The 20,531-nt window shown below is 46.1% G+C and overlaps 1 protein-coding gene across 6 annotated transcripts; it reads right to left on the bottom strand.

The window, feature by feature from the left end:
* Positions 1-4,314: 4,314 nt before the first annotated feature.
* HEPACAM (hepatic and glial cell adhesion molecule) lies at positions 4,315-20,518 on the bottom strand. Of its 6 annotated transcripts, XM_027036839.2 has the most exons (8): positions 20,325-20,518; positions 19,647-19,752; positions 9,397-9,738; positions 8,400-8,681; positions 8,018-8,117; positions 7,232-7,473; positions 7,029-7,099; positions 4,315-6,508 (listed from the first exon to the last, which is right to left on the bottom strand). In XM_027036839.2, exons 2-8 carry the CDS (start codon positions 19,729-19,731, stop codon positions 6,206-6,208), a joined length of 1,425 nt encoding a protein of 474 aa, XP_026892640.1. In that variant the 5' UTR covers positions 19,732-19,752; positions 20,325-20,518; the 3' UTR covers positions 4,315-6,205. The 6 variants fall into 6 exon arrangements, with proteins under 6 accessions (XP_026892640.1, XP_026892639.1, XP_026892642.1 ...); XM_027036838.2 differs by lacking the exon at positions 20,325-20,518 and having other exon boundaries at positions 19,647-20,142; XM_027036841.2 differs by lacking the exon at positions 20,325-20,518 and having other exon boundaries at positions 4,316-6,508; positions 7,029-7,096; positions 7,244-7,473; positions 19,647-20,141.
* Positions 20,519-20,531: the final 13 nt, after the last annotated feature.

Here is a 20,531-nt window from a genome sequence, read left to right as displayed (position 1 = left end):
TGTAGATGCTATTTATCAGGTTTCAAAAGTGCAAAGGGCACTTGTTTCTAGCTTGTTAAGAGCTTTTGATCATGATTAAGTTTTAAATTCTACAAATCTTTTTTGGTATCTATTGAGATAGATTGTCTCCTTTAATCTGTAAACGTGGTGTATAACATTTATGAATTTTGTATGTTTAAATTATTCTTGCAGAGCTTTTGATCATGATTAAGTTTTAAATTCTACAAATCTTTTTTGGTATCTAGTGAGATAGTTTGTCTCCTTTAATCTGTTAACATGGTGTATAGCATTTATGAATTTTGTATGTTTAAATTATTCTTGCATTCTGGCCATTGCACTCTTTGGTACTTACCCAAAGGAGTTGAAAACTTATGTCCATGCAAAAATCTGCACACAGATGTTTCCAGCAGCTTTATTCGTAATTGTCAAAACTTGGAAGCAATCAAGAGTCCTGTAGCAGGTGAATGCGTAGCTGTGGTTTATCAGGGAAATGCAAATGAAAACCACAATAACATAACACCTCACATCAGTTAGAATGGCCATCATCAAAAAGACAAGGGACGATGAAGGTATGGAGAAAGGGTAACCCCAGTACACTGCTGGTGGGAATGCAAACTGGTGCAGCCACCGTGGAAAACAGCATGGAGGCTCTTTAAAAAATTAAAACTAGAGCTACCCTATGATCTAGCAATCCCACTTCTGGGTATATGTCCAAAGGAATTGAAACCAAGATCTCATAAAGATATCTGCAGCCCCATGTTCTTTGCAGTATTACTCACAATAGCCAAGATACAGAAACAACCTGTTGCCATATTCACTCATCAATGGATGAGTGGATATAGAAAATGTGGTGTATATGTATATATTTCATGTATTTTGAGGTTAATTAATTAGATATACATGATTCAATTAAATTTTTTTTGGTGAAGTATATCATTTAATATTATATAGTTACCCTCTGTAGCAAACACTATTGAGGCTCCATTTATAATTCCTCAAAATTTACCTCTACACTGAAGGTAGAGTTTTCTGTGAATACATGGAGCTCTATTTGGGGACCATATTTGGACAGATGCAGGGCAAGTTGGAAGCACTAAGAGGTAAGGCCCGAAAAGAGGGCCTTCTATCCTAAATGAATGATGGATGAGGATTTGGGGGATCAATACCCCCATTACCTTGCCTCTCAGTTGGGATTATCCTAAAGTTTGTTTATCTAAAATCTGATTTCAAACTATTCGTTCAGGATTCCCCATAGTATTGAGCTCTAGTTTCCCACAGTATTAACTGGTTTGATAACATGTCCTTTATTGACTTTGATGTCTTTCCTGATCTACTTCCTTACTACTCTACAGGTATTTCCTGAAATAAATGATTTGCATTCAAATTCAAGGCACCTTATTAAGGACTAATACTAAAGGAGTCCATCTATTTAATTGGGATACTTTTGGGAGTCAAAGAGCATACTAGTTGTTGCTAGGATAATGGGAGTAAGCCAGGACCGTCACAGGCAAACAGGATGTAAGGTCAACCTACTAATTAGGCTTTTTGTTCCAAAGTCCATTTGTCTTATGTTAATAGCTACCCCAGCTTCCTTTCACTTGCTATATGCCTGGTATATCTTTTTCCATTACTTTATTTTCAACTTTTCCAAATCTTTGTTTTGCGTATATTTCATTTAAATGGCAGATAGCTGAATTATTAAAAATATAATCCAACAGATTGTATTTTAACTGATGAATTTGGGCCATTTACAATTTATTTATAATTTAGTCTTGTTTCTACCACCTTATTTTTGGCTTTCTATTGTCTCACTTTTTCTGTCAATTTTTTTTTCTTTTTTCTTGGCTTAAAAAATTGATTGTCTTTGTGTTTGTTTCTTTATTCTATTTTCCCTTTACTGGTTTGGAAATTATACCAATTCTCTCATTTTATTCTTTCGGTGGTTACTCTGATAAGATTCCCCTGAATATTTAATCAAATCTGTAGTTTAATATCTTAACCATCCTCCCTTCCCCAAAGAATTCCAGGACCTTGCAATAGTTTCATGCTGATAACCCCCTCCCAATTTGCATGCTATTATTTCCCTGTGTTTTATTTGTTAGGTTTTGGAAAGTACAAGTTAGATACTATTACTATCATTTTATAAGGCACTATTTAGATTTGCCTACCTTTCTACTCATGATTGTTTCTTGTCTCTCAAACCTTGCTTTTCCCTCTTCCCAAAAGATGTCCTTGAGGAGTTGTTATAGTGTTGATGGTAAACTGTAGTTTTTGTTCATCTGGTAATATCTTTATTTTACCCTCATATTTGGAAGATCGCTTGGCAAGGTACGATCTTCTGGGTTGGTACTCGTGTCCATGATTTTGAAGGTCCTACTCCACTTTCCAAGGCTTTCTATTATGGTTGTTGTCTAAACATACAAGATCCGTCTTTCTCTCTCTGGATGCTTTTAATATCTTCTCTTTGTCTTTGGTGTGCTCTGGTTTTACTATATTTTATGTAGGTGTGGAAACCTTTTTACATATGCTCTGTGTTAACCTTCCTATATATTTCCACTTACCATGAGTTCTACAAAAACTTCAGTCATTACTCTTAAAATAGTTTCTCCTCCATCTCTCTATTCTCCACTTTGAGCTCTTGATGAAATATATGTTCGATCTTTTCATTCTGTGTGTCACATCCCTTATTCTCTTTTTCATATTTTTCATCCCCTTGTTGGTCTGTGCCTTACTCTTACATTTCTTCAGAAACATCTTCCAATCGAACTGACTCTCTTCAGCTGTATGTAATGTGCTGTTTAATTTTCTCATTTACATTTTTATTTCAATACATTTTATTTTTATTTATAAAAGTTCCATTTTGTTCCTGTTCAACTTTGGTTGCTTTTGACAGTCTCTTATTGATTGTTCATTTCTGTAATTTTGTCTTTCATTTCTTCAGGCATTTCATGATTATTTAAATTCTAATATTTTTTTTAGTGTTTATTTATTTTTGAGACAGACAGAGAGACAGGGTCCAAGCTGGGGAGGGGCAGAGAGAGAGGGAGACACAGAATCTGAAGCAGGTTCCAGGCTCTGAGCTGTCAGCACAGAGCCCAATGTGGGGCTTGAACCCACAAACCGCGAGATCATGACCTGAGCTGAAGTAGGACGCCTAACTGACTGAGCCACCCAGGTGCCCCTTTAATTATTTAAATTCTATACCTGATAATTTCAATATCTGAAGGTCTTAGGGTTCTAAATCTACTGCTTCTTATAACTGCTGACTCCCACTCATGGTGATTCGTTTCCTTCTATGTTTAATGGACTTTCATGATCAACTCATCTTTGGTCTTAAACTCTGAAAATTTTAGGAGATGCTTTTCTCCAAAAAAGGATTTGCATTTTTATTTTAGAAGCTTGTGGGGGCGTCTGGGTGGTTCAGTTGGTGAAGCATCTGGCTTTGGCTCAGGTCATGATCTCATGGCTTGTGAGTCTGAGGCCTGCATCAGGCTCTGTGCTGACACCTTAGAGTCTGGAGCCTGTTTCAGATTCTGTGTCTCTGTCTCCCTCTGCCCCTCCCCTGCTCACACACACACACACACACACACACACACACACTGCTCTCTCAAAAAGAAATAAACATGTAAAAAAATTAAAAAATAAAAAGAAGTTTAGGACTCCCTTCTATGATACCAACTTAATCCAGGAGTCTCAGACTCAGCCCTCTCACCCGGCCACTGGCCCAAGTCTAGTCTTCCATTATAGTGCTAAAATAAACCCTTTCCCCTAGGTAATCCACACTTAACAAGTGCTAAGTAGTCTGGACTTACCTTCTACTTCCAAATTTTTATACATGCTGCCCCTTCTCCCTGGAATGTGTCCTTTCATCCTGTTTTTCACCTGACCAACTAATCTAAGTTCAGACCTGCTCTCTTCTAAGATACCTTTGCTGATACCCCTAATCTAAGTTGGATGATGCTTTTACATGGTGTCAGATGACACTGTATCTATCTCTGCCATGCATTTTTCACACTGTATTGTGCTGATCTGCTTACTCTGTGGGACTATCTTCTGGGTAGGGGTCATGGCATAGTTACACTGTTTCCCCAGCGTCTAGCACAGGGCCTAGTGCATGGTAGGTTAACAAATGTTTGTTGAATAAATGAAAGAGCACTGGAATGAATGAATGAATGAATACATGGTGAGTGAGTGATGGCTGTGAAGCGGACAATTTGGGATTTGCAAAGAGGCTGAAGAATGATGATGGAAAATGAGAAGAAAAGGGAAAAGGGAAAGAGGACTGGTATTTTTAAGCTGTCTGCTTTGTTCTCCTCACTCAAGAGCAATAAAGTTGCCATTCCATTTCATTAAAAGTTTATTGAGCATCCAGGATGTGCTAGGCACTCTGCTAGATGCTGGTAATACAAAGATGAAGATCAAAACCAAAGCAAACCAAACCAAAACCACTTCCTTACTTACCACCCCCCCCCCCCCCCCGGATTTAAGGCAGATTTGGCTTGAGCCTGGGAAGCCAGCCCGTCAGGGGTTCAGCACCAGGGCAGAGGGTGCAGCATGCTCTCATCTCCCTCACTCCAACCCCGCCTCGCAAGGCTGAGCAGCCTGCACCCCTTCTCCAAGTCCTCCGTCTCCCACCTGCCTGAGCAACTCTCCCCTCCAGGCATGACCTCATTCTGGATGAGGCACCTGGGAGAGTGAGGGGAGCAGTCCTGGCTATGGGGGCAGGGAGGGAGCTGGGAGGGGCATGCTGTGGAGGTCAGGGTGAAGGGGGCCGATTAGAAATGTTGTTGCCCTTGGGGTTGGCACAAAACCTGCCCCAGTGTGGAGGGGCGGGGCGGGGAACAGGGGGGGTCTCTGTGAGATAGCGGAGAGTCAGGGCTGCAGCTCAGGAGGTTGGAGAGGGGCCAGGGATGCAAGGGCCCCAAAGGCATCACGGAAGAGAGGTTAGAACACAGAGGCCCTCCTTCTCTTTCAGTGTTTTAATTGCCCTCACTCCTTGCACAGTAGATTACTGTCTGTCTTGCAAACTGTTCAAGAGTCAGTGACATGGGCATGGCCCGGTGACACAGCGGCCCAGCCTCTCTGTATTCTATGTTTGTGTGCTTAGGGAGTCTGCCCTTGTCCTGTCTCCTGGGATCTGAGCATCTGGGAGCAGGGCAGGTGGGAGGCTGGAGGCCAAGGGTTGGATCTTGTCTCCCTGCCATCCTGGGGAGCAGTAAACCTCCTCCTCCTCCCCTCCCCCACCATTACTCTGCAGACTGGAACCTTATTCTCTTACAGCTGAAGGAAGACCAGGGACCTTCCCCAGGGACAATGATTGTTTGAAAGGCTTGTTTTGTAAGGAAGACAGGGAGAAGGCATAGGTGTGAGGGTTTTTAAAAAGTTCTTCACTTGATGTAGCTTTGTGGGCCAGGGGAGGGAGAACCCCTTTCTCTATAGGAATAGAGGCTAAAGGCGGAAAGAATTCTTGGTATACCCAGAGGGAGGCTTTGGGAGGAGGCCAAGGGCGGGGCAGGGGCTTGAATCCTTTGCCCTTGCTAGGGTTCAGGTCAGGGGCCAAAGCAATGTACTTGACTCCTGCCTCACCAAACTGGTAGGTCCCCAGGTACCAGGTGTCCAGAGAAGGGTGCTCTGAGGCACTGCCTTCACAGTGATTCTCAGATGCTCAGAATAGTCCTCTGTGCACACCCAGTAACCGCCATCTGATTTCCCTTAGTTTAGGACAGTTGTTCCTCTTGGGCAAGTGGCCTCACTAATCTGAGCTTGCCAAAAAAGTGTCCCAGGGAACCAGGCGTTCATTCGGAGGGAAGGAAGGTTGGGTGGAAGCTTAGAGCTCCCTAGGAAGGGCACTGGATAGTCACGGGAGTTAGGTTACTGATGTTAGTTTTCATAAGACCCTTGGGGGATTGGGCCAGAAATTTAATAATCTATATGGTCCTAAGAGGGCACAACCCATACCCACTAAGAACACAGCTGGTGAAACAGGAGCAGACGCGACCCAGTTTCACCACTAGAGCCACTCCTCCCTGCCCCACCGCGTCCCCCACCTGCGCATGCTCACACTCGCCCACACGCGAGACTCGTACTCGCGGGGACCTCCCCTGGCCCCTCGCGGCAGCGGCGTTGGCCGTGTTCCCCCGCCTTCCCCCGGGCCCCGGCCGCTTTGCCGGGCGCCCCCCCCACCCCCCGGGGGTGCCGAGGCGGCTCAGGCGCTGATCTCCACCGGGCTGGCCTCGTCTTGCTCGCGGATCAGGTGCACGCCCGCAGTCCGCAGTGTGCGCGAGGCGCTGCGCGAGCGGCCGGGCGAGCCCGGGGCCCGGGGTGGCGACGTGTGCGTCCGGCCCGTGGCTGGGGAGCGCGCCGGAGAGCGCGGGTAGCGGCGGGCGGAGCGGATGGGCAGCCCTGGCGAGCGGCCGGGTACCGCCGGCGACACGGAGTAGCCTGGCGGGCCGGGCTCGGTGGCGCTCCGAGGCTCCGGGGCAGGGTTCTCCTCGGGCTCCGGGGAGTCCTGCAAGGACACGCGCCGCGGGGTGAGCGTCCCCTCGAGGGCGCTGGGAATACCGAGGCGGGCACGGCTCCCTCCACACTCCCACCTCGTGGAAGGCGGCAGACATACGTCTGGTTTTTCTTGCAATACAGACCCCTTAGCATAGTGCCTGGTAAGTGCGTGCTCAGGAAATGTTCAAATGCATTAACTTGAGTGCTTTGTCCCCTTATTGTCTTCTTCCCGCTTGGCCTGGGACAGACTTAGTTGTGGTATGGTAGGGGAAATCACCAGAGTTGGTGTCCAGAGACCTAGGTTTGAAGCCTAGATCTGCCACTTATGTGTATTTACTTGTTTGATCCTGGGCAAGTCATTTCACCTCTGTAGGCCTTAATTTTCTAATCCCTAAAGTGCGGGTGAGGCAAATATTTCTCAGGGTTAGTCTGAGCGCTGGAAAGAGACATGAGCATGGTATGGCTACCCAGCAGCAGAACGTGGCAGGGCTCACTGTGTGTTTGTGGGGCACCAGCAGGAAGCCGCTCACCTTGTCCTTCAGGATATACAGTGCCATGGGGTTCTTCCGCTCCTGCTCGCCACTTCGTGGGAGGGTATCTGCTGCACAGGGTGAAGAATGGGGGTGGCTGGCCCAGGTACAGAGCCCTTGCCACCAGCCAGCACCTGTACTCTTTGCTCCCCAAGTGGCCAGTCAAGGCCCCAACACAACCTCCACCAAAGGATCCAGAATACCTGGGGTCCTACCTTGGCCGCACCTCTCCCTGCTCTGCAGTCTTCGTGCAGTTGGTGGAGGAAGGGGCCCTGCAGAGCTGGCTTCCTTGTGGCCCAGTTCTGCCTTTTCCCAGCAGCCCACTGATCTGAGTGGCGATGGGATGGGTGAGTGGGTGGCTGGGAGCTCACCTTCTGGTTTCAGACGGTCATCATTCTGATCCATATATTCCAGGGAGTTTTGCTTCTCCAGCTTCCTCTTCTTCCTGCAAATCAACCCACCAGCTTCTGAACAGAGCTGTTGAGCATGAGCAGGAGGGGGTGTGGGGGCAGGGTCCCTAGAGGAATCTGGTGGTAGTAGGAGAGGCCTTGTAACAGGGAGATGGGCTGGGCACAGTGGGCGCATCAATAGTCCATAGGCTTTGGAATGAGTCACATCTAGGCTTGCATCCTGCGTCTGTGGCTAGCTTTAAGGGCAAGTCACTTAACACATCTGAGTCTGGGTGTTATTATCTGTAAATTGCAGATGATCATACTTAAAAGGCAGTTCACTGCCCACAACCTTGGTGCCTGGCCCACAAAAGGTGCCCTGCAAGTGTGACCGTTATTACAGCACCGGGCTGTCGGGGGTGGTGAGCACATAATGTCGTTCGTTCCATACGCAACACATGGAATGGTAAGATGGATCTCCCGGGAAGAGGCGCAGGGTCCTGGGAGGATAAGTATTTATGAGACTAAGAAAAGAACAGAGCTCGGGGTGGGGACAGATTGAAGGATTAGGGTGTCAGGGTGTGGAGCTTGGAGAGTTACCCAGACTTTTTGGAGGGTTTCCAGCAGGCACAGACTGTCACCAAGGTCACAAGGAGGAAGATACCTCCTGTGGACAAGATGATGTAGAGGGAACTTCTTCCTAGGGAGAGAGAGAGGCAGAGAGGCGAGGGAGACTTCAGAGGGGCCGCAAGTATGGTGAGCAGAGCTCCTGCAGCGGAAGGAAAAGGAGCCCCAAGCAGCATGACTGGCCCATGGCAGAACTTACTGAACCCACTGCCCACTGTTGCTGTCCTCCATGGAAAGTTGGCCCATCTCTGCCTCTCCCCATCCAGGGGCACTCTGTCTGGGATGTCCTCAGTCCCTCATAGCACTTGCCTCTCGGGGTTTTGAGTCCTAGGGGCAGGCGGGCAGGGAGACTCACTGTATACGGTGATCTTGATGGGCAGGCTGCGGCCCTGGCTGATGGGGTTTTCCACCACACAGCTGTACAGGTCGTCGTCCTCCATGAGCACGCGGGTGATGGTGAGCACCTTGTGGTCAGGGGACAGGAGCATTCTCGAGTCATTGAGGAGAGGTTTGCCATCCTTCAGCCAGGTGTAGCTGGGCTTGGTGCCGTTCTCGTGCGAGCAGTTCAGGGTGAAGGCCTCGCTGAGCTCCAGCACAGTGGTCGAAGCCACTAACACCTGTGGCCTGGAAATGGGCACTGAGTCCCGGGGGTGAGAGAGGCTGTGAGCCATGGGCCAGACAGCTTTTCCCTTCCCCTTCTTACCTCCCGCCTTCTAATATATCACAACTCAATTTGTGGTCTCAGAGGCCCTTCAGGGATCTTCGGTCCCATCTTTCCCCATCATCCACCCATCCGTTCGTTCATTCATTCATTTCTTTACCAAGTATTTGTTGAGCACCTACTAAGTGCAGAGGGTACAATGCTGAACAAGATAGCCATGGTCCCCGCCCTCATGGGCCTTCCCTTCCTTCTTCTCAAATGCCCTTTCAAGATGTCCTAAACTGGCCCAGCCTGAAACATATTTCAGTTGAGTGGAACCTAGGTCCAAATGTCTGGGTTCAAATAGTGGTTCTATCATGTGCTAGCTCTGTGACTTTGGGCAAGTTACTCAACCTCTTCGTGCAATTTCCTCATCTACAAAATGGGAATAATGATATTAACTATCCCTCCCTTATTATAAGCATTAAATGAGTCAGTATATTTCAAAACACAGAATAGTTTCTGGTACGTAGTAAACACACTATACACGTTCACTGTGGCCTATGTGCCAACTTCTGATGTCCAGTGGTCTCCCTCTCAGCTCCCCGGTGGCTTCTGTGTTGCAATTCCCAGGGTCTGGCCAGTGTACAGGGCAGACCTTGCCCCAGTCCCAGGCACCAGCCCCGCCTCCTTCCCTGTCAGAGCACTTTACCATCTACAGTGAGGTTGATCGTCTTCTCCCCAGTGAACGTGTCATCCGTGATGGAGATCTCAACCTCATAGGTGCCCTCATCGGCCAGCTGCAGGTCACTGAGAAGCAGGGAGCCGTTTTCAAAGAGGCGGATGCGGTCTCGGTAGTCAGGCCGTAAGGTGCCAATGACCTCTGTGCCGATGGACTGTACCACGGTCACTGGCTTGTCCCGCTTCAGCTGCCACTTCACGACGGGCTTGTCACTGCTGGTGCTGCTGTACTGCACGGAAAGCAGGGCTGACTTCCCCACCGTGCCATGGATCAGGCGCACCGGGCTGGTGATGTTCACCCCCTCCAGGGGCTCTGTGAACAGACGCCCATGGGGAGATGGCAGTGTCAGGCCCGTGGCTCCCTACTCCTGCTCCCTCCCTTAGGTCCTCTGATGCCTTCGTGCCTCACCCTCTGGGCCCTTCACTTCCTGGCAGCCCTTCCTTCTTACCTTTGGTGCCATGCCTCTCGACTACAGCTCTGGCCCCTCTGATTCTCCATCACCCCTCACACCCATCCCTTGCCCTAAGTCCTTCTTCTCCCTGGCTCTCTACCTCTGGCAGTTTTCTCCATTGCCTCCTCTCGAGGAGGACCTGTGGCCAACGCACGCGCTATGTGCTCCATTCACAGAAATGTTTACTGAGTACTATTCCGTGTCCTCGCGATAGATCAGTGAGCAAAACAGACAAACACAGATCTCAGGGTGAATTTGTCAGATTTTCTTCTTGATTGGGGATTGGGAAAGTAGAGAATGGAGAAGCATGGGAACACAGATTCATAAAGAAAGGAGTATATCACAAGACAGTGCCAATAAAGGGGAAGTTTAGGGGCCAGAAGACAACTAGACCATTCTTCATTCGTACCAAGAGTCTCCCCCTCTCCTTGCCCCTGCTGCATGTAACACTTCACTTGACCTGCCTGGGGGCGAATAGTCCTGCAACTGAGGTTTTGAAATACAACCAGACTCCAGCCCGACTTGCAATCCCTCTTCTATAGAAGAGGGATTTGGGATGGGTAGAACAAAGAGTTTGGAATCAAAAGGCCTTATAAGATTGGGCTCCACCACTGACAGGCTGTGTGGACCTGGGCAAGCCATCATTCTAGGCCTCATTCTTCTTGTTTAGAAACTCAGGATGCAAACAATAACAAGAACAACTGCCTTATCAAGCTCACAATGGAAGAGCACAACACATACATCAGTTATTATTGTGTAGTGGAGAGAACACAAGAGTGAGCATCAGAGACTTGGGCCCTTACTGTTGACTTAGGACCTGGGAAAAGTCACTTATCTGTTCGGGACTCAGAGAGGTAAAATAAGTGGTAATCTTGATATCTCATTCATTTGTTCCAGCCCTGAAATTCTGGGATTTTACTATCTTGTCCAATGGTTGCCCCATCTAGAGACATATCTCATATTTCAGAGATCTCTTAGAAGCTTTGGAACCTGAACAGATGCCATTCATTGGTGTTACATGGCCTTGCAGAGCAACACAACCACCCAAAGGAGGGTCTTCTTTTGGGAGGGATGTCAGCTGGGAGCGGGGCTGAGTTTAGCTAAACAGACACATACATGTCAGGTTCTCAGTCTCTCTGCACCCCCAGCTGCTCTCTTTGATGGTAACACACCCCTGAAGTTCCCTCTTTCTTTCTCTCCAGTTTCCCACTCTGCTACTACTGCTGTTTAGATTTGGGGAAGCAAATTGTACCTTTCCTTTCCTTATTCTTCTCCTTGTGCTTAGAGGACCCAGACCAAACCAAAAGGGAATTAAACTAAAAGATGAATTGAGGAGATTGGAGCAAATTTAATAAACGTATTTAGTCAATTTTTGGAACAAATGCTTTGTTAAGTAGCAAGCTCATCATCTTTGGAAGGGGTCAAGGAAAGGCCAATTGTTGTTCTTTCACCTCTCTGTGCCTCAGTTTCCTCCTCTGCATAATGAGGTTCTGGGGACAGATGATCACAAGGGGCCTTCTCAGCTCTGACATTCTATGATCCCATACCTGCCAGGTCTGTTAGAATCAGGAAACCTTAAGCATGAAGGTTGAATCATGAAACCTTAAGTCCTAGAATGATTAAAGCTGCCATATGTATGAATATCATATGCTTGTTATTGAGAGGATTTTTGATTTGGGTGAAGTAGAATGGCCAAATCAAATATTGTCAAAATTTTTTTTAAGTAGGCTCCATGTGGCTTGAATAAGCCCCCCTCCAAGGCGGGGCTTGAACTCACAACCCTGAGATCAAGACCTAAGCTGAGATCTAGTGTGATGCTGAACCGGCTAAGCCACCCAGGTGCCCCTCAAATATTTTTTATTAAAGATATTTGGCAGGGCGCCTAGGTGGCTCAGTCAGTTAAGCATCTGACTCTTGATTTCAGCTCAGGTCATGATCTCATGGGTTGTGGGATTGAGCCCCGCATCAGGCTCTGTCTGTGCTGACAGAATGGCGCCTGCTTGAGATTCTCTCTCTCCCTCTCTCTCTGCCCCTCCCCCACTCACGCTCTGTCTCTCTCAAAATAAATAAGCATTTTAAAAAAGATATATTTGCTCCCATAGAACCATGTATGAAGATGAAAACAAATGAAATCTAGTTCTGGCTCATCAATTTGGAAGAAGAGGTGGTGGAGACTAGACTCTTGTCCTCCCCAATAACTTGGGGTGCTACTAGGAATCCCTCTGGCTGTCTGTGTCAGATTGAAATCCATTTAACCACAGAATCCTTAGGATTTCTTCCAACTGTTAATTTCTTAAGATTTCCTACCTAGCAACTGCTAGGTCCCAGGCTTGGCTTGATTTAGAAAAGCAAGCTTTCGGATTTCCCTGAAGAGGCAAATAGACTTTGGTATGTGTGACTTGAGGTGGCCCTGAAAAGAGTCATTGAGTTTCATTAAAGGCCAGGGTGGTGATGATCAAATAGTTGGGGAACACCTATTCAGGACATAGTCTGCAGCAGTAGGGTTTGCATGTGAGGGTGGTATATGCAGAGGCATCTTGGGGCTTAGCCACCCCAACCACCAAACCTTGAGGGTTCTCATTTCCTCCTTCTAGGAAGCTGCGAAGTGATAGTCCAAGCCCCAAGGAGAAGTGAAAGGGATTCTCTCTTCCTTCGTTCTTCTCTGGCCCTCTCTTGAGCTTCCCTTGTCTTATATCTCTCCTATTCCGTACAAGGTCCTCGTGGTCCTTTTGTGATGTCTTCCTGGCTCAGGTCAGTTCTTTCTGCCAGTTTAAACTTGACTCTTCTGCATAAAAACATTGGAAAACCTATAACATATGGATTGCCCTAGGCTTCCCCCTCCTGTAGGTGGGCGCCTTCCTCATGTGCAGGAACATGGGTATGCCCACGAATTGCAGGGGTGTTTGTACACATGTTCAGAAGTGAATGGAGCAGTCTTTCTCGGAAGCTGACAAAGAGAGTATTTTGCTGAGCAAACACTGTTTCCCAAAACTCTAGCCAAAATTGGAGTATTAAGTTCAGGGTTCCACAACTTAACAGGGGACACAGTGAACTGGGATGGGTGCCAAAGCAGGACGCAGAAATGAGGAAATGGCTAGCAACTAGGATCCACAGTGGAAATAAAAGAGACTAGGGCTATTCAACCTTGAGAAGCGATTAACTTAATCATGGTGCTTGAGTCTCTGAGGCATCATTATGTAGAAAGTCTCTGTTCCCACTGGAGGCTGAACAAAAGGAAATTGACATCACAGCAAGATTTACCTGTCAACTTAAATGATGCCATGCTGGGTCAGATGGGTGGCCCCTCTCAAGTGGGATTTTGACCAGCTGTGACACCAAGGAATGTCAAGCTTTAAAGCAGGAGAATGTACCTGCCAGTAGCCTTGGGTTCCCTTCATAGCCTCTCCCTTTAAGGCAACCATCATCTGCTGATCTTTATGTGCTCCTTTATGCTTGCCAAAATTTTTCTCTTGGGGCGCCTGGGTGGCTCAGTCGGTTAAGTGGCCAACTTCGGCTCAGCCATGATCTCGCGGTCCGTGAGTTCGAGCCCTGCATCGGGCTCTGTGCTGACAGCTCGAGAGCCTGGAGCCTGTTTCAGATTCTGTGTCTCCCTCTCTCTGACCCTCCCCTATTCATGCTCTGTGTCTCCCTGTCTCAAAAATAAATAAAACGTTAAAAAAATGTTTAAAAAAACAACAAAATTTTTCTCTTACCAGTATTTGCCTTGAATTTTCCTTTTAGAAGTGTCGATGAAACAATGCCAAACATGTATTCTAGGATTTGGTCTTTATACACCTAATTCATACTCACTAACACCATTGACTCCAGTTATAGACTTTGTGTGTGTGTGTGTGTGTGTGTGTGTGTGTGTTTGTTTTTTTGTCTTGTTTGTGTCTGTCACCACAAGGAAGTCCCTTTGACCATCATAGACACACTTCTCTGGGCTTTCTCCAATTCTATTATTTCTTTTTTGAGGTGCAGTGACCAGAACTACAATAATACAATAATCCAAAGACAGCACACAGCATGATTTGCTAAATGGAAAACTTTTTGCTTTCTGCTTTCGGTTTTTCATATTCTTCCTAACGAACAATGCTCTGAAAACAACCCCCTCCTCTGCTCCTTAGAGGTGTACCACTGATTGCATACATGTTGAGGTTCCTGTGTTGTGTTCTTACACTGGTATCTGTTGAGCCCTCCAAGGCCCTACAAGAGTGTGAAATCATTTTAAGTGTCAACCACTCAGGAACATAGGGGAAAGCCAGGAAACAGAAATTGTGAAGAAGTCCCTTGGGATCCAGGAAGAGAGGGGTCTATATACCTTTTATCTGTACTCAAAGAGTATAGATGTCCAGTAACGGGTACCTAGCTATTAGGTATTAAGATGCCACACGGAGATTTATCCTATTTTAGATCAGAACTAGGACTGTTGTTAAGCTGTCAGTTCTCCCAAACTGACTTACAGGTTTACCACAATACCAATAAAAATCGCAGGAGGTTTACTTTGTAATAGTGGCGCGAGAATAGACAAATAGATCAATGGAATAGGATAGAGAGGCCCAAAATAAACATATATGATCACTTGGCTAACGACAAAGGTGACATTGCAGTGCACTGGGAAAAGGATTATCTTTCTAATAAGTGGCGCTGGACCATGTAGGAAAGAAATGAATTGTGACCCTTACCTCACACCTTACACAAATATCAATCCTAGATGGATTGCAGATCTAAATGCGAAAGGTAAAACAATGTGTTTTTTAAAAGAAAACATAGGAGGGGGTGTCTAGGTGGCTCAGCGGGCTAAGCATCCGACTTCGGCTCAGGTCGTGATCTCACAGTCTGTGAGTTTGAGCCCTGCGTCAGGCTCTGTGCTGACAGCTCAGAGTCTGGAGCCTGCTTCACATTCTGTGTGTGTCTCTCTCACTTGGCCCCTCCCTTGCTCATGTTCTTTCTCCTCCCTCTCTCAAAAATAAATAAACATTAAAAAAAGAAAAGAAAACATAGGAGAATATCTCTGTGACTTGAGGGCAGACACAGATTTCTTAAACAGGACACAAAAGTGGTACCCATAAAAGAAAAAAATGATACATTGGACACAGTGAAATCAAGAGCTTCTGTTCATCAAAAGACGCCATTAAGAGAGTGAAGAGGCAAGCTGCAGAGAGATATTTGCAATGCATATATCCTTTAGGGGACTCATATCCAAAATATATTTCTTAAACTCCTACAAATCAATAATTTTTTAAAAACCCAGAAAACTTAGTAGAAAATGGGCAAAAGACTTAGAACAGGTACTTCACAAAAAAGGATCTCTAAATGGCAAATAATGGTATGAAAAAGATACAACTTTATTAATAATCATGGGAATGCAATTTGAAACTATAATTTGATACCACTGCCTACTCATTAGGATGACTAACATGAAAAAGAGAAAACACAGTTGTTGGTGAAGATGTGGGGTATCTGGAGCTCTGTTACACTGCTGGTGGTAATGTAGATGGACATAATCGCTTCTGAAAATTGTTTGACCATATTTACCAAAGCTAACCACATATAACTCAGCAATTCAACTCCTTGGTGTATCCCCAAAGAAATGTGTACATCTGTTCACCAAAAGACAGGCACTAGAATATCTTAGCAACTATATTGACAAAGCCCCAAACTAGAAACAACCAAAGTGTCTATAAAAGTTTAATAGATAATTTTTTAATGTTTACTTATTTATTTAGAGAGAGCACGCTCATGCTTGTGTGCAAGCAGGGGAGGGGCAGAGAGAGAGAGGGAGAGAGAGAATCCCAAGCAGGCTCCTCACTGTCAGCACAGAGGGGCTCCATTTCATGAACCATGAGATCATGACCTGAGCTGAAATCAAGAGTTGGATGCTTAACCCACTGAGCTACCCAGGCGCCCGAATAGATAAATAAATTGTGGTGTATGCATACAATGGAGTACCATACAGCACTGAGACCAAACAAATTACAATTTCAACAACAACATGAATGAATCTTACAAATTGTGGGGTGCCTGGGTGGCTTAGTTGGTTAAGCATCAGTCTTTGCCTCAGGTCTTGATGTCACAGTTCATAAGTTCGAGCCCACTTTGGACCCTCTGGTCCCCCCACCCCCCTTCAAAAACAACAACAACAACAACAAATTTGGAATTCAGCCAAAGAAGCCAGATACAAAAGAATGCAGGCATATGATTCAGTTTATATGAAGTTCAAAGACATGAAAAATTAATCAGTATAAGAAGTTAGGATATCACTGTATCCCTGGGGGAGGGCAATAGTAACTGAAGTATTGGGGGAGGTGCTTCTGAGATGCTGAAATATTCTATTTCTTGAGCTTGGAGGTTGATTACATGGGTTCATTCACTTTTTAAAGGTTTATCAACATATCCTTACACTCAATGCATTTCTGTGCATATCTCTGTTAGAAGAAAAAGACAGCACCTACAATGTGAAGGTGATCTTAAGGCTAAAAGGGTGGAACCCAGGTAAGGGACTTCTTCCCATTGGGTCCCTGGAGGATGGAATAGTTCTAGGATCTGGGAGAGGAAAATTTTGCAAATCAGATTATGTAGATTTATGGCATGCCATATTTATGTCTATATGTCAGCCTCTAGAAAAACCTTGTTTGTATGTTTCATGATTTGGGCTGTGATCAGTTTAGGAAAGCCTCATTTGTCCATGTTAGGGACAAAGCATTAAAGACTATTACTTGCCCCCTTTAAGCATCAATCTTAAAAAACTACATTTCCCAGTCTTCTTTGCAGGTAGGTATGGCCATGTGACCAAGTTCCAGCCAGTAGAACCAGTGGAAGTGATAGGTACCAGTTCTAGGCTAGTTTAGAAAAATGTTTTTCCTTAAAAAAAAAAATTCTCTGCCTGAAAGAAATGGAGATAAACCTCGGGGTGACTACTGGAAGTTGACAGAGAGCTTTATCAGCTTGGTCCCTGAAAAAGCTTCAGGAATCAGAGCACTTCCTCATCCCAGGCCTAGTCTAGAACCACACTGTACTATTACATGGCTAGTGCCAGGAACGTAAATTTTGGGATTCATTACAGACGCTAGTATCTTCCTAACTAATATAGTGAGGATGGCAGAAATTCCTTATGGAATCCCAGCTCTTTATTGTTCTTGAGTCCACAGCAGTACAGTGGCCTGACCCTGTACTTCTTTACCTCTTTACCCACCATAGGTCATAAATCGCATCCTATTAGCGTAATTTATATTTAGAATGTTTTTTGCCGCATATACTGAGTAACATGTTCCCACACAGAAGAGACTTTGTCACTTTTTGTTTTTGCTTGGTCATGCTGACTGACAAGATCTTTCTATAATTTTTTTCCTTACCATTCGATGAACGGTTTCCTTACCATTGCTGAAAGCATTTAGGGAGAACTCCGATTGGTATATTACATTGAGCACTTCGTGTTCCCAATCCACTGACTGCCTACCTTTGACCTTGTAATTTCCACTAGACCGCTCTCAGTAAGGCTAAGAGTTAGCCTCTGAATTTCTGTATCCAACAAACGCTTTGAATTGTAATATAATAATAATGATGATGATGATAATGATGATAATAATAGTTGCAGATATAATTGGCCCTTGATATACTGGATCTCTTTGACACTTTTGATGCTATCAGAAAAACTCTAACTCCCTTTCTGGACACCACAGTCTTTTAGTTTCCCCTCTGTCCCTCTTGCATGTTCCTTCTTGGTCTCCTCAGCCGGCCTTTTCCCCTTCTACCTCCTACAAATCTGGGGTTACTCAGTGTTCCACGTTTAGCCCATTTTCTCCCCCTAGGCGATATTACCCATTCTCACTGTTTTGGATCTCACCTATAGGCTGAGAGCTTCACCTGTCTCTCTTCAGCTCTCTCCCCTGTCCCCACCCCTACTTCAGGATTTTCAACATTTCCCCACAAATGTCTCTTAGGCATTTCAACCTCAACCTGGTCAGGACTCATTATCACACCTCAGACCCCATCCCAGTGATCGGTTCAAGTTTCACACAGAAATCCTACCTCCCTTTCTGGATCCTCCTACTTCCTGTCAATCACTAGGTCCTGACTTTCCCTCCAAAATATTATCTCCATGTGCCTGCTTCTCCCTCTTTTTATTCTAATTCCAGCTCATGTGATTTCTCTCTTGAACTATTGCAATAGCCTTGTCATGGGTAAAATTGTGTCCACTCCTGAATCCATATATTGAAGTCCTAACCTCAGTATATTGAGTGTGACCTTCTTTGGCAATGGGATTATTGCTAAGCTGCGGTCATCCTGGGGTAGGCTGGGCCCCTAATCCAACATGACTCATGTCCTGATAAAAAGTGGAAGTTTGGATACAGACACAAGCACAGGGGGAATGTCCTGTGGAAACAGGTTATGTTGGCACCAGCCAAGGAACTACCTGAAGCGAGCAGAGAGGCCTGGGACAGATCTTTCCCTAGAGCCCCGAAGAGCCTGTGACCTTATCTCAGACTTTCAGCCTGCAGAACTGTGATACTATACATTTCTGTTGTTTAAGCTACCCAGTTTGTGGTTCTCTATGACAGCGGCCCTAGCAAATGGATACAGGCTTCCTTTCCTCTCATGTTTGCCTCTGGTTTCTTCTCCAATGTCTCCCTGTAGAGTGAGCTATCTGAAATACAAATCTGGTCCTGCCAGTCCCGATTACCAACCGCCTAATACCCCTTCCCCTCCTCCACTGTTTACAGATTATATTCCAGGGACCTTAGTATGGTTTCCAAGGCTCTTGCCTGATTCACATTTTCTTCTTTAGCAGTGGTGAATGGCTGGGCTCCTACTAAACACAGAATGCTATTCCAAAATGTTGACCTTTACCCACTTCTCCAACTATAATGCACACTCTCACACCTACCTCTTTTTCTCATCCTTTAAAATTTAGTCCAGACACTCCCAGGAAACTTCCCCTGATGTTCCCCCACCCCACCCTGCACCTCTAGCACCAGCTTTCTGGATGGAGTAGGTGACCTCTCTCTGATCCTGGACATCCTTTGTGTATCTGACTCATAGTAGTTTCTGCATTTTACTAAAATGATCTCTGCATCTGTTTGCTTCACCAAACTGTGAATTTCTAGGCTCTCTGGAATAGTGCATGTGTGTATGCATATGCGCACATGCCTGCACACACACACACACACACACACACACACACACACACAGAAACACATCTATTTAAAGTAAGATCAATTCTCTAAGGAGTTGGTAGGGGGCAGTACAGAAGGTAGGTGTCTAGGGCATGGGGTGAGTTATGGATGGATTGGTGTTATTTCCAAAAACCAAAAGGCTCATTATCTCCAAAGCTTATTTCATCTCCCTTGCTGTTTTGTGCTCAGAGAAGCCAGGGTGGGGGTTGGGGAGGCACAAACCCCAGATCTCCCCCACCCCTCCAAGCCCATCATGATCCCTTGGAAAGAATGCCTGACTGGCCCACGCCAACAAGACATCCCATAAGAAATGGCTCACCGCCCTCTATCTAATGTACTGAATGCCGTGGGAGCTCCAAAGTCATGCAGCCTTTTGGGGGAGGGGCGCAGGGGCTGGGCGGGAGGCACACAGAATGAAGAAATACATTCAACACTAATGCCTGAATTCACTGAGATGCTTCCCACAGGGCGGCAGCTGAGCTCTCTCCCCTCCTCCCAACCTAAAGTCATTCTGCCCTTTAACTCCCCCTCCCTCTCTTTTGAAAGTACCGGGTCCCCTCTCCAGACCCTTTCTTACCCTTCTGGTCTCCTACCTGTCTGGATCAGAAGAAGGTAGACAAAAGGGGTGAGGCTCAGGGCACTGAAGGCTCTGGACAGGGCTCCCCTTTCTCTCTTCATTTTGGGTGGCGTTCTCCAGCTCTGGTGCAGACAATTAGCATGATTTCTCCACTCTGGGCACGTCCCTTTGTACCACTCGGAGTTTCTCTGCCCGAACACAACCCTGCCAACTTCCCTCTGAATACACAGAGCCCTGTGTATTGCTGGACTTGTTCTTTCCTCTCTTTCAGACCTGGCATTTTCTAGTTTCAAAGCGCTACATCCCCAGTTCAGAATGGGGTATCTGCTTAGGATATAATCTCCAATGTGGGTTCTAATCTGATGGGTCCCATCAGTTCTTTGCCTGCTTGCGCTGAGCCCCACTACCAGGGGGAGATGAGGATCTGGGCTCCGTGAGGGGACTGGGCTGGGACACACTCTGAACTGGATCTTGTGTCCCAACCTATCCTGTCTCCACCTCACGCTCCTTGTTCCTGCGAAGGAGGGTGCGTGCCAGGGACAGACCTCCAATAAGCTCTGAAAAGGGAGGGAGAGGAGCTTTTAAAAAGCTGGGAGAAAGAGAGATCCCAGAGAACTGCTGAAGAATGGAAAACCCCTGTTCCACCCTAAAGGAAGAAGATTGGAAAATGGCTTGAATTCTATTATTTTCCTACCTGTCCTGGTCCTGCTTGGGATTCTCTCTCCTATCACAGAATCACATAGATGCTGGGGACCTCTTTCCAGAAGCCAATCTGTTCATTTCCCTGCCTCCAGCCACTTTTCTAGAACATGTCAGAGCACAGATGAAGGTAATACTCTAACAGCCAGCATCCTGGGGTTCTGTTACCAGCTTCACAGCCTCGATATCTCCCCTTGTCTCG

Source organism: Acinonyx jubatus, chromosome D1 (assembly GCF_027475565.1).
Source record: "Acinonyx jubatus isolate Ajub_Pintada_27869175 chromosome D1, VMU_Ajub_asm_v1.0, whole genome shotgun sequence".
NCBI classification, from domain to species: domain Eukaryota; kingdom Metazoa; phylum Chordata; class Mammalia; order Carnivora; family Felidae; genus Acinonyx; species Acinonyx jubatus.
This window is presented reverse-complemented; position numbering and strand designations above follow the sequence as displayed.

What these genes read in the sequence shown, in the direction of transcription:
- HEPACAM (XM_027036839.2), bottom strand. Translation starts at nt 19,731, where the DNA reads ATGAAGAGAGAAAGGGGAGCCCTGTCCAGAGCCTTCAGTGCCCTGAGC. An exon ending in CCTTCTTCTGATCCAGACAG is followed by an intron (nt 9,739 to 19,646) that starts GTAGGAGACCAG and finishes GTCTGTTCACAG; the next exon opens with AGCCCCTGGAGGGGGTGAAC. An exon ending in TGTATATCCTGAAGGACAAG is followed by an intron (nt 6,509 to 7,028) that starts GTGAGCGGCTTC and finishes GTGTCCTTGCAG; the next exon opens with GACTCCCCGGAGCCCGAGGA.